The sequence below is a fragment of the Balaenoptera physalus genome (genome assembly GCF_965194825.1).
Source record: "Balaenoptera physalus genome assembly, chromosome: 17".
NCBI lineage: Eukaryota > Metazoa > Chordata > Mammalia > Artiodactyla > Balaenopteridae > Balaenoptera > Balaenoptera physalus.
In genome coordinates this window covers 57672334-57691050 of record NC_138895.1, presented here as the reverse complement: position 1 = coordinate 57691050, position 18717 = coordinate 57672334, and the positions used below count along the sequence as shown (strand labels likewise).

At 34.4% G+C, this 18717-nt stretch overlaps 1 protein-coding gene across 2 annotated transcripts in view; it reads left to right on the top strand.

The window, feature by feature from the left end:
- Positions 1 to 16807, top strand: part of NUDCD1 (NudC domain containing 1) — a 92520-nt gene extending 75713 nt beyond the window's left edge. For both annotated transcript variants that reach the window (XM_082434311.1, XM_082434310.1), the window contains 2 exons: positions 12221 to 12380; positions 14402 to 16807. In XM_082434311.1, coding sequence (XP_082290437.1) covers positions 12221 to 12380; positions 14402 to 14694 — 453 coding nt within the window. In that variant the 3' untranslated portion in view covers positions 14695 to 16807. The remainder of the gene's footprint in view (positions 1 to 12220; positions 12381 to 14401) is intronic.
- The last annotated feature ends 1910 nt before the right edge of the window (positions 16808 to 18717 follow it).

Genomic DNA, 18717 nt, shown 5'->3' with positions numbered 1-18717 from the left:
TAGAACTTCTGGGTTGCTGAACACATGGAGGTACTAGGAGGGTGGCATGCCTGGCAAGGGAATGGAAGCTCTGTTCCCCTTCTTTAGAAGCTTGCCCTATGCATCTCTTCCATCTGAATGTTCATAGTTATCCTTTATCATATCCTTTTATGGTAAACTGGTAAATATAAGTTAAGTGTTTCCCTGAATTCTGTGAGCCATTTTAGCAAATATTGAACCCAAGGAGAGTCGTTGGAATTCTTGATTTATAGCAGTCAGTTGGAAGTACAGGTGACAACTTGGGATTTGTGATTGGCATCTGAAGTGGGGTGGTAGGGGGAGCAGGGGAATGGTACTCAGTCTTGTGGGACTGAGCCCTTAACCTGTGTAATCTGATGCTATCTCCAGGTAGATCGTGTCAGAACTGAATTAATTGTAGGACACCCACCTGGTGTCAGAATTGCTGGATGTGTGGAAAACCTACACATCTAGTGTCAGAAATGTTTTGAGTGTGGTGGTATTGTGAGTAAAGGAGAGACACCAGGGAGTGTTTTTCCTTATACAGTAGTAGATACAGATCAACTCAATACTTCATGCATAGTAAGAAAGAGTAAATTTTAGTAATTTATTCTATGTACAGAATATGAATTTGGAGCTAAAGTTTCATGTCATTAACTTTTCAATCTGACCTCCAACAGACACATTATTTATGAATAGATAAAACCTTTTTCTTAATACTACTTTTCAGTTTAAATTTGGTAATCGCAGTGATTAAAGGTTGTTTAAATGTCTTCACTTTGACATATAATCTTCAGAAGTCTTTAATTGCTAAGTGTTCTACAAAGAGAAGGAAAAGAATTGACTACTTGAAATTCATGTTCCAAATTTTTCTCTAGAGAATATTTTACTCTAATTGTAATCTTCACTGGTACTTCAAAGATAAACAAACATGAGAATAGAAGAAATGTGGGGTTACATTTTATTTGTCAAAGGGTTTATGAATTTAAGAGGTTTTTTTTTAAGGCAATAGGTTATTTGGCATTAACAAAGAATGAGTTTTCAAATAAATTGCCTAGTATAAATTAGTTCTTCTCATTTAAGTGCTAAAACTATATTTAGAGCTTTTTTTTATGGAATCTTACTAAAATTTATTATTTGCCCCAAGTGTAATGTAGAGCATTCTGAAGAGAAAGTAACATTTTATAGATTGTCAAATGTCATCAGAGTGAATATTAATTACCATGCTGTATATGTCTATAGTAAAGCCATTAGAAGCATTTGAAGTTAAGTTGGGTTCTTTACTCCCACACTAAGTAGTCTCAGTCTACTCCATTTAAAAATTTCTTCTCTGATTCTGCATGGTTTGTTTTTGTTCTTTCCACTGCTAATAAGCTATTGGGTACTATTCTTACCTTTGACAGTGTGTGCCCCAAACAGTCATCCTTTTCTTTTCCTTCTTTCTTATTTGCTGTTGCATTTTGCTTTTGGCTACCAAGTTGTGAACTCAGTGGGAGTTTTGGGATGTTTTTATTTTTATTTATTTATTTTTTTTATTGAAGCATAGTTGATTTCCAGTGTTGTGTTAATTTCTGCTGTACAACAAAGTGAATCAGTTATACACATATATATTCTTTTTTATATTCTTTTCTATTGTGGTTTATCCCAGGATGTTGAATATTGTTCCCTGTGCTATACAGTAGGACCTTGTTGTTTACCCATTCTATATGTAATAGTTTGCATCTACTAATCCCAAATTCTCAGTCCATCCCTCCCCCACCTGCCTTCCCTCTTGGCAACCACAAGTCTGTTCTTCTCTATGTCTGAGTCTATTTCTCTTTTGTAAATAGGATTGTTTGTGCCAATTTTTGATTCCACATATAAGTGATATCATATGGTATTTGTCTTTCTTTCTGACTTCACTTAGTATGATAATCTCTAGATGCATCCATGTTGCTGCAGATGGCATTATTTCATTCTTTTTTATAGCTGAGTAGTATTCCATTGTATATATATACCACATCTTCTTTATCCATTCATCTGCTGATGGACATTTAGGTTGTTTCCATGTCTTGGCTATTGTGAATAGTGCTTCTGTGAACACAGGGGTGCATGTATCTTTTTGAATTACAGTTTTGTCTGGATATGTGCCCAGGAGTGGGATTGCTGGATCATATGGTAATTGTACTTTGGTGTTCTGAGGAACCTCCGTACTGTTTTCCGCAGTGGCTGCACCAACTTACATTCCCACCAACAGTGTAGGAGGGTCCCCTTTTCTCCACACCCTCTCCAGCATTTGTTACTTGTAGACTTTTTAATGATGGCCATTCTGAGCAGCATGTGGTGGTACCTCATTGTGGTTTTGATTTGCATTTCTCTAATAATTAGCAATGTTGTGCATCTTTTCATGTGTCTATTGGCCATCTGTATTTCTTCTTTGGAGAAATGTCTCTTTAGGTCTTCTGCCCATTTTTCAATTGGATTGTTTTCTTGTTGTCGAGTTGTATGAAGTGCTTGTATATTTTGGAAATTAAGCGCTTGTCGGTTGCATCGTTTGCAAATATTTTCTCCCATTCTGTAGGTTGTCTTTTCATTTTGTTTATGGTTTCCTTTGTTGTGCAAAAGCTTATAAGTTTGATTAGGTCCCGTTTGTTTATTTTTGTTCTTATTTCTGTTGCCTTGGGAGTCTGACCTAAGAAAACATTGGTACGATTTATGTCAGAGAATGTTTTGCCCCTGATCTCTTCTAGGAGTTTTATGGTGCCTTGTCTTATATTTAAGTCTTTAAGCTATTTTGAGTTTACTTTTGTGCATGGTGTAAGGGTGTGTTACAACTTCATTGATTTACATGCAACTGTCGAACTTTCCCAGCACCACTTGCTGAAGAGACTTCTTCCCATTTTATATTCTTGCCTCCTTTGTTGAAGATTAATTGACCATAGGTATGTGGGTTTATTTCTGGGCTCTATTCTGTTCCATTGATTCATAGGTCTGTTTTTTGTGCCAATACCACACTGTTTTGATTACTGTAGCTTTGTAGTATTGTCTGAAGTCTGGGAGGGTTATGCCTCCTGCTTTGTTCTTTTTCCTCAGGATTGCTTTGGCAATTCTGGGTATTTTATGGTTCCACATAAATTTTAGGATTATTTGTTCTAGTTGTGTGAAAAATGTCATAGATAATTTGATAGGGATTGCATTAAATCTGTAGATTGCTTTGGGTAGTATGGCCATTTTAACAGTATTAATTCTTCCAATCCAAGAGCATGGGGTATCTTTCCATTTCTTTGAATAATCTTCAGTTTCCTTTGTTAATGTTTTATAGTTCTCAGCATATAAGTCTTTCACCTCCTTGGTGAGGTTTATTCCTAAGTTTTTTATTTTGGGGTTGCTATTTTAAAAGGTATTTTTTTCTTTTATTTTCCCTTTCTGATATTTCATTGTTGGTGTAAAGAAATGCAACCGATTTCTGTATGTTCATCTTGTATCCTGCTACCTTGCTGAATTCATTTATCAGTTCTAGTAATTTTTTGTGTAGAGTCTTTAGGGTTTTCTATATATAGTATCATGTCATCTACATATGGTGACAATTTTACCTCTTCTAATTTGGATACCTTTTATTTTTCTTGTCTGACTGCTGTGGCTAGAACTTCCAATACTATGTAGAATACAAATGGTGAGAGTGGGCATCCTTGTCTTCCATATTTTCACAGAATGCTTTCAGCTTTCACTTTTGGGTATTATTTTGACTGTGGGTTTGTCATAAATAATTTTTATTATGTTGAGATATATTCCCTCTATACCCACCCACTTTGGTAAGAGTCTTTATCAAGAATGGATGTTGAATTTTGTCAAATGCTTTTCCTACATCTATTGAGATGATCATGTGTTTTTTATCTTTTCTTTTGTCCATGTGGTATATCACGTTGATTGATTTACATATGTTGAACATCCTTGTGAACTTGGGATGAGTCCCACTTGGTTATGGTGTATGATCTTTTTTATGTGTTGTTGGATTTGGTTTGCTAGTATTTTGTTGAGAATTTCTGCATCTATATTCATCAAAGAAATTGGCCTGTAATTTTCTTTTTTGGTGGTGTCTTTGCTTTTGGTATCAGAGTGATGGTGGCTTCATAGAATGTCTTTGGGAGTGTTCCCTCCTCTTCAATCTTTTGGAATAGTTTGAGAAGGATGGGTAAAAGTTCTTCCTTGTATGTTTGGTAGAGTTCACCTGTGAAGCCATCTGGTCCTAGACTTTTGTTTGTAGGGAATTTTTTTAAATTACAGATTCTATTTCACTTCTAATGATTGGTCTGTTCAAATTGTCTGTTTCTTCTTGATTCAGTTTTGGTGGGCTGTATGTTTCTAGAAAGTTGTCCATTTCTTCTAGGTTGTTGAATTTGTTGGCATGTAATTGTTCACAGTATTCTTTTATGGTTTTTTTGTATTTCTGTGGCATCAGTTGAGATTTCTCCTTTTTCATTTCTTATTTTGTTTACCCTTTCAAAGAACCACCTCTTGGTTTTATTGATGTTTTTTCTGTTGTTTTTTAATCTCTTATTTATTTTCCTCTCTGATCTTTATTATTTCTTTCCTTCTGCTGACTTTAGGTTTTGTTTGTTCTTTTTCTTTTAGGTGGTAGGTTCGGTTGTTTATTTGAGATTTTCCTTGTATTTTGAGAAAGGCCTGTATTGCTATGAACTGCTCTAAGAACTGCTTTTGCTGCATCCCATAGATTTTGTATGGTTGTTTTCATTGTCATTTGTCTCGATATTTTTTAATTTCCTTTTTGATTTCCTCATTGACCCATTGTTTTTTTAGTAGTATGTTGTTTGGTCTCCATGTAATCTTTTTTTTCTCATTTCTTTTTCTGTGGTTGATTTCTAGATTCATGCTATTGTCAAAGATGCTTGAAATAACTTTTATACCAAATTTTGTTTTGTGCTCTGTTATGTGGTCAATCCTAGAGAATGTTCCATGTCTACTTGAAAAGAATGTATATTCTGTGTTTTTTGGATGTAATCCTGAAAATATCAATTAACTCTAACTGTTCTGTTGTATCATTTAGGATCTGTTGCCTTGATTTTCTGTCTAGAAGAACTGTCCATTGATGTGAGTGGGGTGTTAAGGTCTCCTACTATCATCGTATTCCCATCAGTTTCTCCCTTTATGTCTGTTAGTTTTTGTTTTATGTACTTGGGTGCTTCTATATTAGGTGCATATATGTTGACGAGTGTAAAGAGTGTAAAATCCTCTTCTTGTATTGATCCTTTTATCATTATATAGTGTCCTTCTTTGTCTTTATGGCCTTTGTTTTAAAGTCTGTTTTGTCTGATATGAGTATTGCAACCCCTGCTTTCCTGTCATTTCTGTTTGCGTGAAATATCTTTTTCCATCCCCTCACTTTCAATCTGTGTGTGTCCTTTGCCCTAAAGTGGATCTTTTGTATGCAGCATAATGTAGGCTCTTGTTTTTTTTATCCAGTCTGCCATACTGTGTCTTTTGATTGGAGCATTCAGTCCATTGACATTTAAGATAATTATTGATAACTGTATTTATTGCCATTTTAAACTTTGTTTTCCAGTTGATTCTATGTTTCTTCTTTGTTTCTTTTTGTTTTTGTTGTTCTTTTTGTAGTTTGATGATTTCCTTTTATTTTATGCTTGTGTCCTTTTTTTGGTTTTTGTGAATCTGTTGTATTTTTGATTTGTGATTACCCTGTTTTTCAAGTATGTTAACCCCTTCCAATAGCTGCTTGCTTTAGACTGATAGTCATATAGGCTCAAAAACACTAAAAAAAAAAAAAAAAAAATCTACATTTTCTTACTCTCCTCCCCCACATTTTATGATTTTAATGTCCTCTTTTACATCTTTATGTTTATCCTTTTGCTGTCCCTTGTGTTTATCATCACTTTCACAAATAGCTTTTTTTTTTTCTTTTTGATCTGTATACTGGCTTATTTAAGTGATTTACTTTCCAATTGTGAGCTTCTCTTTCCTATATCTTCTTGCTTCCTTTCTATTTAGAGAAGACCTTTCACTATTTCTTTTAGGATAGGTTTAGTATTGCTGTAGTCTTTTGGTTTTTGCTTGACTGAGAAATTCTTTATCTCTCTTATTCTAAATGATAATGTTGCTGGGTAGAGTATTCTAGGTTGCAGATTTTTCTATTTTAAGACTTTGAATTGACCATCTTGTTCTTGATACTTACAGGTAATTGCCCATGCCAGATAATGAATAACATCTATTTCCCTGTTTTGTCTGCTTCAAATTAATGATGATATGTCTTTGTTGTTCTTCAAACATTTTCTTATATTGATTTTTTTTTGTTTCTATAGCATCATACAAAAAGTGCACTTAATTTGAATTGTACTTTTTAATTTTTGCACTTTATTTTCATTCACTTAATTAACTTATTAGCAAAACTAGTTTGCTTCAGTTTGTAATCTTAATTCTGATTTTCTTCTCTTTTGGACAAAATCCTTTAGTCTGTACTTTTAAAGGTTGCAAAGAGCAGAGAAGATCTCTTGTTACCTCAAGTCATAGATATTTAGTGTGAACATATGTGGAGACTATAATGAATAGTGGAAACAATCTCTTTAGATCTCATAGAGAAATAGAAAGTCATTCTGTAAACAAATGCATTTGCAAGTTAGACCTAAAAGAGAAGGGAAACATTGTTTAGAAAATAGCACATAGTTCTGATGACAAGGTAATCTACTTGTCTCTTGAGAATCAAGTGTCCCTTGCTCTCTACTGTAGTGCTGTGCCATTATCATCACATCACCATCTTCTTTATTTGCTTCTGCTGCTCATACCTCTGTTATTCACTTCCTACCTCATGATTTCTGCTTACTTACTATAGTCTCTCCGGGTATGTCTTTTGCCTCTCTTTCTTATTGGCTGTATGTTTATTGTTCATCTTTGGCATTTAGACTTCCAAAGAAGAGGATTTATTGTTTTTGGCCAGCCACCATCCCCTATGGGAAGCACCTGTTCAAGAAAACACTTCAATCTAACCATTTCATAAATCAATGGATAAAAGATGTTTGCTTTTAAGTTAGTCATCTACCCTTGATTCTGTTAGTAGAAGCCAGGGTGTGGGATCCTACAGTTTGCCTACTTGGGTATATGGAAGCTCTTGTGGATATTGAACTGTCACCAGTCTGCTCATTATAAGTGGCTTGCTTTTTAGGCAAGTTTGTAAACAGTGAGCAGGGGACTTCTACTTCAGTCTAGGATCTAGAAAGCTGGAAAGAGTGTCACTCCCAATGTAACAACAAGAGAAGCCTGGATAATCTGTAGAATCATTACTTTAAAAAATTTTTCAGAGATCTGAGGTTACAGGGCAATCAACTAGCTTGAAATCCAAGGAAAAACAGGTACCACCAAGGAGAGATTTGATAGGAGAGCTGGTTCATCTGAACATGGGAAGAAGAAAGGATTGCCATATAAGTGGGTAAGAAAAATTCAACAAACTGCTAAAGGCCTAGTGGGGGCTAACAAGAAAGTATAGAACCCATGGGATTTACAGATCCTCTTTACGGACCTTGACCAGGGCCTGATGCGAAAGACTGGGAGCAGGGGAGGAGACAGGAGGAAAGCCACCTTGGTGATGCAGGGTTGGAGGAGGGAAGTATCTTCTGCTGTGAAAGAAGCATGAAGTCCTGCCTGGTTTATTTTCCTTAAGTAGCAAAAGCCTTAAGCTGCTGAGGGAAGAGCATCAGATCTTATCCTAAGGGCTCAGAAGAAGACCCACTGCAGCCGGGGAAAATAAAAATAATTTTAAAACACCACCACTATGCCTGAGGCAGGGGCAGGAAATCAAGGGTAGGTTATTAGAATTCTCCTACCATTGGAGATGAGGCAGTATCACTAAAAAGGCCCAAACCCTGAAACCCAAGGACACAAGGCCCAATACTGAGGCTGAACCAAGAGAACCCTCTGCCTATATCCTTCCATCCACCATCATCAGGCTGAGAAGCACCAAGTAACAGGCAATAAAAATCTACCACTAGGGAAGGAGTAAGAGCATAGAGAGACTCTCTGAAATGCGGATGAATGGTGAAGGCCTAAAGTTAGGGGTGGAACAGTACAGTTGGGGAAGATCATCCAGCATCTCAGTCCCCACCAGAGTGCAAAGTAACACGGAAGGAATTTGAAGTTGGTGATGCACTGAAGGTAACCATAGCAACAACAGAATTCAAGCTCAGATCAGCCCTTTCTTAGCCCTTTCTCAACCTCCCTCTGTCATGACCACCCACACGAATGGCCTAGCAGAAGAAATGTGTCCATTACCAGGCATAAATACTGCTTACCTCAGTCTCTACTGTTTTTTACCTCCAGTATTCTGTCATGACCACCCACACGAATGGCCTAGCAGAAGAAATGTGTCCATTACCAGGCATAAATACTGCTTACCTCGGTCTCAACTGTTTTTTACATCCAGTATTCTGTCATGACCACCCACACGAATGGCCTAGCAGAAGAAATGTGTCCATTACCAGGCATAAATACTGCTTACCTCAGTCTCTACTGTTTTTTACATCCAGTATTCAGTCAGAGGTTACAAGACACACAAAAAGAAGTAAAAAAACATCCTGCTGTCAAGAAACAAGGGAAACAAACCAGACTCAGAGATGACCTCTATTTTGGAACTACCAGACAAAGGATTTCAAATAACTGTGGTTAATTTGTTAAAGCCTCTAGTAGAAAAGATGAATAAATTAATACAGAATTTTAGCAGAGAGAAACTAGAAGAGTCGATTAAAAATGCTAGAAGTTTTTAAAAAAACCCACAGCAACAAGAGAAGAATGCGTTCAACAAACTCATCGGTATACTCAATACATCTGAGGGGAAAAAAAATCAGTAACCTTGAAGATTGATTTCAGTTCTGCTAATTTTTACTAACCTAAGAGGGTGGAAATGGGGTGGGATTAAAAACAAACAAACAAAAAAACAGAGCATCCAAGAGCTGTGGGGCAATATCAGATGGTCTACCATACATCTAGTTGGAATCCCAGAAGGGACATGGAACATTTGCCAAAATAGACCATATTCGGGGCCAAAAATAAATGTCAACAAATTTAAAAGAATAAGAATCATGAACAGAATGTTCTCTGACCATAACAGAATTAAATTAGAAATTAATAACAGAAAAATCTGGAAAATCCACAAGTATTTGGAAATTAAATACATTTCTGAATAACCTGTGAGTCATAGTGGAACTCACAAAGGAAATAGGAAATATTTTGAATGGAATGAAAATGAAACAAACACAGCACATATGGGATGCAGCTAAAGCAGTGCTTAGAAGGAAATTTATAGCATTACATGTTATATTACAGTAGAAAAAAATGTCTCAATTTTATAATTTAAGCTTCCGTCTTAAACCAGGAAAAGAAGAGCAAACCAAGTCTAAAGCAAGTAGGAGGAAGGAAACTTACAAAGAGCAGAAATCAGTGAAACTGAAAACTGAAAATAATAAAACCAATGAAAAGATCAAAATTGATAAGTCTCTAGCCAGAGTAACCAAGGAAAAAGACAACACAAATTACCATATCAGAAATAAAAATGGACATGTCAGTACAAGTCCAAAAGACACTAAAGTGTAATAATGGGATGTTATAAATAACTCTATATTCATATATTTGACAATTTAAGTGAAGCTAATTCCTTGAAAGACAAGCATTACCACAGTTCACTGAAGAACAAATAGATATCCTTAATAGTCTTATATCTGTTAAAGAGACTGAATTTATTGTTAGGAACCTTCTGACAAATCTCCAGACCTAGGTTGTTTCACTGGTGTGTTCTACCAAATGAACAAACAATACCAATTCTATACATAGTTCCAGAAAATAGAAGAGGAAGGAACACCTCCCAACTTGTTTTATGAGGTCAGCATTACCCTGATAGCAAAGACATGACAAGAAAACAGGAAAAAAATTAAAAACCACACCAGTATCCCTCATGAATATAGATACAAAAGTCCTCAGTAAAATATTAGTAAATGAAATCCAGCAGTAAGTAAAAAGGATAATACATCATGACCAAGTAGTGTTTACCCAGGGAATTCAAGGCTGACTCATCAACATTCAAGTATCAATCAACATAATTCAGTGTATCATCAGACTAAAGAAGAAAAATATTTGACCATTCTAGTAGATGCAGAAAAAGAATTGACAAAACTTAGTATCTGTTTATGATAAAAATGCTTAGCAAACTAGGAGTTGAAGGTAACTGCCTCCTCAAAAAACCGAGTGTTAACATCGTATTTCATGGTAAAAAAGCTAGAATGCTTTCCCCTAAGATTGGTAACAGGCAAGGGTGTTTGCCCTCATTACTCCTAGTCAGCCTCATGCTGGAGCTCCTAGCTAGTGCAGTGAGGCAAGAAAAAGTAGTAAAAGGTATAAAGAATTATCAAGAGGTTTCAGTAACTACCATGAGAAAGATGAAACCACTTTTTAGGTGTTATCTTAAAAGCAGTGTTTATCTGCAGTTCCTTTGTCTACTCTTAGCTTGCAACCTTTGAATGGAATTATAAGTTTATTTTCCTAACATGGCCGCTGACCAACCTAATAAGTATCATACATCTTAAGTGGTGTGATCTTTTTTATTTAGCTGTATGGAATACTTGATTTTAAAATGAAGAATAGGAAGGCTAGAATTTATTAAATGAATATCACACAGTCTCTTACTACATAAAGAAAAAATTAATCTCATTTAAAGGGAGTGTTTTATCTCACAGTAAATTATATTTGCAGTTAGTTCCATCAGACTAGTTTATTATAATTTGTTTTTAAAACTTCCAGATAATTAGCTTTGAGTATATTTAAAGCATCCAAATCTTATTTGAGGAATAATTTGTTCACTTTCTGGGGGGCAGATCCACAAACTATTTGCTGAAACATGCATTCATGGAAAGTATAAAACAAAGTAATGAGAATACAGTTGAAACTACAGAAAAAACTGCATTTGACAATAAAACTTACTGTAAAATGTAATATAAAAGGCCAGTTAGTTGGCAGTGATTTTGAAAATAAACCTCACTTAGCCAGTGATTATCAGGAGCAAAGGGAGAGAAGAAATAGTCCGTGAACACTGTGTGCTAGCCTGTTCCCCTTCTGCAGAGAACAAGCACTGGCCCCGCCCAAAAGCCCTATCCCTTGGCATTGTTGCAGCAACACAAATTAGGTTGCTCTGTCTCTGGATTCTCCTGTGGCCTGTGTTGGAGAGCCACTTCACAGCTTTCCCTATTGAACATAGGTCAGGTCTCCACCTTTAATTTCAACCCAACATTTTATTCTCCAGTCTGCTCTAAAACTCATGGAAGCAATTCAGTGTTTATTAAGTACTATGCATATTTTATGTTTTCTATATTTGATATGACTTTTGTTGGTATTTAGGCATTTTTTAACTCTGATAAACAGCATTTGTAATGAAGAATATCACTGCAGCCTCTTTCCATTAAAAAAAAAGTATTGCTATAGATGGAATCCAGTTATGAGCCTCAACCTAATGAGTCTGTAGTAAAATGAGTTCCTTTAGCCATCAATATTGCAATAAAATTATTAACATAATGAACATTCTTGACATTTTATTGTAAATAGACAGTACAAAGTCAATAATTTGTAAACAGATCTGCGTTTGAATCCTAGCATTGTGATTTTTCTGTGTAGCCTAGAATAAGTTACTCAGGCTCTCTCAAGTATATTCTTTCATCTATGAAGATAATAAGAGCCTTGTGGGTTATTGATGTTAATATTTATAACATGTCTGGCACATAGATTGTGCTCATAAATCATAGTAGCTATCGTTCTTCGTAGTTATTATTACAAATTAGCATTTGTAAACTTCACATTTGTATTCTGTGGTTTAAAAAATATTCTGCCTATAAAATTGGTGCTTTATAGCATGTTGTAAATGAGTTACTAACAGTTGACAAATACTATAGTGTAGTGGTTAAGAACATGGACTCCAGATTCAAATCTCAGCTCCACAACTTATAACCAGCCTGACCATGGGCAAGTTACTTAAATCCTTTGTGCATCACTTCCCTCAGCTTTAAGATAGACCTAACAATAGCACATTTCTCCCAGGAGCATTATGAAGAGTTGTTAATCAGTTTTAGGCATATAGAAAGTTTAGAACAGTTGTTGACATGTAGTTCTGTGTGTCAGCTGTCATCCGTATTATTATTAATTTGTTGTTGAGTAAATGATTTTTTGTCACTTTTTATTTTAGGTGAATCTTGGAAGCAACCAGTACCTTTTCTCTGTCATAGTGGATCCTAAAGAAATGCCCTGCTTCTGTTTGCGCCATGATGTTGATGCACTTCTCTGGCAACCACACTCCAGCAACCAAGACGATATGTGGGAGCATATCGCAACGTTCAATGCTTTAGGTATAAGCAAGCTCCTTGACAACTTTTTCCTTTACATTGAAAACTAGTCGTTTTTTTTTTTTTTTAAGTTTTTGGGTTTGTTTAAATTTGAGCTGTCCTCATTATGCTTGGATTGATTTGTGCTATAATTTGGTTGCTTGTACATAGTTGATGAATGTTAGTACTTTTGGAACAGTAGGACTAATTTGTTTTTATGCTTGTGCAGAAGATCAGCACAGAATAGAAATCAAAGTGGTTATCTAACTGCATGAATCATTCTAATCAGTTATTTGCTTATTCCAACTAAGCTATACAATATCAGAATATGAACAAGGGGCTTGACAGTACCCTACATAGAACTTGTATTCAGGTTTCTTCAGAGTAGTCTTCGGTAATCATGGAATTGCTCTAAGGTAAAGCACATTATGAGACATGGAACTTAAGTGAAAAACAGCCATTATAATGAAAATACTTCGGGAAGATGATGATAAGCAGAAATGAAATTTATTCTGTAGGATAAAAGGGAAAATACTGGTTTTAAAACTAGAGCTTGAAACATTTTGAGCTACATGATTGTAGACTTATGCAATAATTGATTTAATGATAAAATACATTAGTATTGTGTGGGAGAAATTTTTTATATGAATTGACCACAGCTGTTGCTTTATTGAAAGGTTATTTTAAACTGCCAGCAGGAAGTAAAATTATGCATTGTGATTGCTGTATATGTACAGCCCTAACTGTAGAGGAGATTTTTTCAATTATCCCTTATAGTTAGTAATATGGGCTGTTAAACTGGTTAATTCAGACTCCAAATGGATTTTTATGACCTGAAATAAAGTTTGATTGAATAATTTAGCCACATAATTTCTAGCCTTTCTACTAAAATTCCTGATTTTTTATTCTATTTTTTTCAGTAAGAGGAAAGCTTTATCTTAATTTTCAGATATTCCTTTTGTATCCCTAAATCCCCTAGTATAATGGAATTCTATTATGTTTGAATTTAAGTTAAATCAGCATTACATTAGATGTGTAGTCTTGAGATGTTATGTACATTATTTTGTCAAGATTAGCCTGGAGAGCTAAATCTAGGCTCTCAAATAGGTGTCTATGTCCTCTCTATTTTTTCCTCCTCAAGGCCTGCTTAATATTAAAAAACCAGCATTGATCTGCTTGTGCTCAGTGGTTCCTTTGCTCATTCATTGTTTGATGAGGTCTCAATTTACATTAGTGTTATATTTCCTCTCTCACATGTTATAATGTTCAGTAGTCATGTCCCAATCTGAAAATTCTAATTTTTATTTCAGAACATAAATGCTCTTTTAAACTATAAAGATAATTTTTAAAAAGATTATTTTTTCAAAGTTTAATTAGTTTTCAAGGGATATCCTAATGGAATTTTTTAAAATAGATACTTGAATTTTCTTTGAGTTTGTAGTGGTCTCAAGGCTCTACTTCTGAGAGGTGAAGTACAAATCCTGTTACAGTGTTGGTATTGGTGTATAAAAATACCACTGACACTATAGAAATAATGGGAATGCATTGTGCATATTAGTACCTTCGGGGATGGGGTCTGCATTATGCACACACTCCTAAAACAACTTTATAATACATCCTATAAACATTTTCCCATTTATTTGATAAGAAAAAAGAAAAGATGCTGTAATGCCACATCTGTGAATGATGTACTCAATTATTATTTAAAGATATTTTGGCATGTTTTTAGTGTGTTAGATTTTTAGTGTTTTAATTATTCATGGAAATTATATAGGAACTATATTGTGCTTTTTTTTGAAGGGATGAAACACTATTTTGTTCCTTAGGAATTAATGCTTTATTTTTGCACCATTTGGGAGAGATTGATTGTGGCTAGTCATTAATGGTTCAGAATTTAACCATTGTTGAGTATCTGTGATATATATTTTTATTTAACCCTTTCAATTTGTAATAAAATTTATGAACTATTAAATGTTAAATCACTGTTTTTCCCCTTCTGTTTAATAATATAGTTTTTCTTTTTTTTGTCTCATATTTCTTGGCAGGCTACGTCCAAGCATCAAAGAGAGACAAAAAATTTTTTGCCTGTGCTCCAAATTACTCTTATGCAGCCCTCTGCGAGTGCCTTCGACGAGTTTTCATCTATCGTCAGCCCACTCCCATGTCCACTGTACTTTACAATAGGAAGGAAGGCAGGCAAGTAGGGCAGGTTGCTAAGCAGCAGGTAGCAAGCCTAGAAACCAGTGATCCTATTTTAGGCTTTCAAGCAACAAATGAGAGATTATTTGTTCTCACTACCAAAAACCTCTTTTTAATAAAGGTAAATACAGAGAATTAATTACTCCAACATGTTGGCTTCTCTGTACTGGAAAAGTATTCAGTGGTAGCTGGAAGGCTGGGCAGTTGTGCTGTAATATGTTAAGTTTTATTGTGTTAAAATTATCTTGTATGAATTTATTTTTTAAAGGATATTGGAAATATATTTGAGATTATGAGTCTATAAAAGCTATGGAATGAAGCTGCAAATTTAGAGAAAATTAGCTTCTGTAAAAAATGTAAAGATAGTATCAGCAAGTATAATTAATTTTTTAAAAACAGGCTAGAATCTCATCTTTTATATGAAAGATGTACAATTCATGTTTAAAAATAAAAATATTTATCGTGTATTTTTTGTTCACTGATACAGTTTCTACTTCTTTACCTATATAGAATGTATAGGATAATAGTTAAAGTGTTGATTCTTGTAAATACTTTTTAAATGGACTGAATAGCTGGGGTAGAGGGAGAAATATAACAGGTACAGCAGGTCTAGTACTGTTAAAGTTTGCTGAGAGACCTTAAGTGTTTTTTCATATTAAGTATAGCTTTATTTAACTTTTATCCATTTGGTCTTCCACAGACATAAATAAAGAGAGATGATAAGGTTCTACGAAGTGTAGCTCTTATCCATTGCTATATAACAAGCCACTCCAAAACTCAGTGGTTTAAAACAGGATGTTTTATAATTTTTCATGGTTCATTGACTTGACTGTCTCTGTTCTGCATGGCCTTTCCTCCTCCAGTAAACTAGACCGTGTTTCTTCCCATGACAGAAAAAACATTACAAGAGGGCAAGCCCTAATGTACAAGAGTTTATCAAGCCTGCACTTGCATCATATTTGCTCATCTTTCATTGAACAAAGCAAGTCTAGAGTCAGTGTGAGAGAGTGGAGTACACAAGGATACAGATAGCAGGTGGTATGATTCACTGGGAGCCATTTATGTAACAAACAAACAGTCTGCCATACAGATTATAATTCGTCCTGGTAGTTCTTACATTTCTACAGTTAAGAAAAAAGTAATCCTGTTTGTTTATACATTAAATATGTTTTGCCATGAATTTTAGCTTCTTATATTATTCCCTTGGATTTCTTTTGGTGTGCATTTACCTGGAAAATGGTTTACTTTTATACCATTTTTGTATGCTTCTTATATAAACTTCAAGTTAAATTTTATAATAGGGGAATTGAGACTTTAATATAAGAGGCAGAAAATGAAGAAAAGAGTACAAGGTAGGAAACATTTGTTCCTAACATATCTCTTGCCTATCTAGACAAGTGTTTGGCTGAATTAAATTGTAGTGAAAGAAGGAAAAATAAGTTTGAGAGACAGAAAAGGAGGAAAAAGATGGGGATTACATGCATGTTCTAAACACTATGTCAGAAGGCAGTTTCCTGGAGAGAAGTATTGGGATGCTGGATAAAAAGTTGGGAAAACTCCTGAGAACTGGTAGTGACAGTGGAGTCCTAATAGTACTCTGTTAGTACTAGGAAAGAGGACTAGATAGCTATCAAGCATTAAGAGATCATGAACACAGAAAAAAAAAAAGTATGGCTGAACCAAAAAACAAAACAGTGATATTTGCAGAACTTTTTAGTGTCATTGTAAAATTTAATGAAACAAAAGACTATTTAGACAGTGAACTATTAAAAGCCTTTGTTATGTGACAGTAGATTTAAATTTTCTTTAAAATTTACCTCAGAGATCATAAATACCCTTTTAGGGAATTTAAGAAAAATACAGATTAATGTGGTGCTTAATTAACCATATGACAATATATATATGCAAATTTCCATATGGTAATCAATTTTCTTTCCTTTGTATATGTGATTTTTAACATGATTAATGTTGACTTGAAACCTATTAGGATAACTAGTCCTAAATATTTTTGCATATTGATCTATGTTAAGAGAGTAACAGGTCTAGAGCAGTGATTCCAAGTCATGTTTTCTTGAAATGTTTCAAGGATTCCACAAATATTTAACTCAGTTTGAATAATGTTCTAAAGAGATATATACAACAAGTGCTATGAATGTAGTACCTTGTGTTCTGTTGATTTTTTTACCATAAATTATAAATGGGAATTTATAAAATATTTATGATAGTAATAAAGTAGTATTTGGTGTTTTTCATATGGAGTCATTTAATGATATTCATTATATCAACATGTTTAGTAAGCATCAGCTATGTACCATAACATATTTTCAGGGCTAAGGATAATACAGTGTTAAAGACAAATATTCTAGTGATTTCCAGGTGAAATTTCTCTTTAAGAAGCAGGTGGGGGGGTAGGTGGAGTTGCTCTTTTAGAAAGACATTTAAGCAGGGATGGAACCCATATGAGAACAAACAAAAGAGTTGCCAGTGGGAAGGGTCAGGAAGAGGATAATAAAGTTCAAGAAATTAACCAAAGAAAAGCATCATAAGGAACTACTATGAACAATTATATACTAACAACTTTGTAACGTAGAAAATGGATAAATTCCTAGAAACGTATAACCTGTCAAGACTGAATCATGCAGAAATAGAAAATCTTAACGGACCGATTACTAGTAAGGAGTAATAAAAAACCTCCCAACAAACAAAAGACCAGGACCAGATGGCTTCACTGGTGAATTCTACCAAACATTTAAAGAATTAATACCAATTCTTCCCAAACTCTTCCAAAAAAACAGAAGAGGGAACCCATCCAAACTCATTTGAGGTGGCCAGCATTACCCTGATACCAAAACTATACCAGGATGCCACAAGTAAAGAAACTTACAGGCCAATATCCCTAATGAACATAGATATAAAAATTCTCAATAAAATATTAGCAAACCAAATTCACAATACATCAAAAGGATTACACACCATGATCAAGTGGGATTTATTACAGGGACGTAAGGATGATTCAATGTTTGCTAATCAATCAACGTGATACATCACATTAATTTAGATACAGAAAAAGCATTTGACAAATTTCAACATCTATTTATGATAAAAAGTCTCAACAAAGTGAGTATAGAGGGGACATACCACAACATAATAAAGGCTGTATATGACAAGCCTACAGCTAACATCATACTCAGTGATGAAAAGTGAAATCTTTTCCTCTAAGGTCAGGAACAAGACAAGGATGCCCACTCTTGGCACTTTTATTCAACATAATATTGGAAGTCCCAGCCATAGCAATTAGATGAAACAAAAGGTGTCCAAGTTGGAAAGGAAGAAGTAAAACTCACTCTTCACGGATGACATGACTGTATATATTAAACACTAAAAACTCCACCAAAAAAACTTAGATCCAATGAATTAGGTAAAGTTGCAGATAAAAAAATCAATATACAAAAATCTGTTGAGTTTCTATACACTAATAACAAACCATCAGAGAAATAAAAATGTAAAAATGCATTTACAATTGCATTAAAAAAGAACAAAATACTTACAAATAAATTTAGTCAAGGAGGTGAAAGAAACTGAAGAAGATAAAAAATAAATACAAAATAAATACAAAGGCATCCCATGCTCACGGATTGGAAGCAATTGCTACTCAAAGCTACCTACAGCTTTAATGCAATCCCTGTTAAAATTCTAAAGGGATTTTTCATGGAAATAGAACAAACCTGAATTTTATATGGAACCACAAAAGACCACAAAAAGCCAAAGCAGTCTCTTAAGAAGAACAATGGTGGAGGCATCATGCTCCCTGATTTCAAACTGTATTACAAAGCTATGGTAATCAAAACAGTATGATATTGGCATAAAACCACACAAAGATCATTGAAACAAAATAGCCCAGAAATAAACCCACCCATATATATGGTCAATTAATTTATGACAAAAAGAGTCAATAATATACCAAGGGGAAAGGACAATTTCTTCAATAAATGGTTTTGGCAAAACTGGACATCCACACACAAAAGAATGAAAATGGACCACTGTCTTACACTATACACAGTAACTCAAAATGGATTAAAGTCTTGAATGTAAGACCTGAAACAATAAAACTCCTAGAAGAAAACGTAGGCAAGTAAGCTCCTTGACATCAGTCTTAGCAATG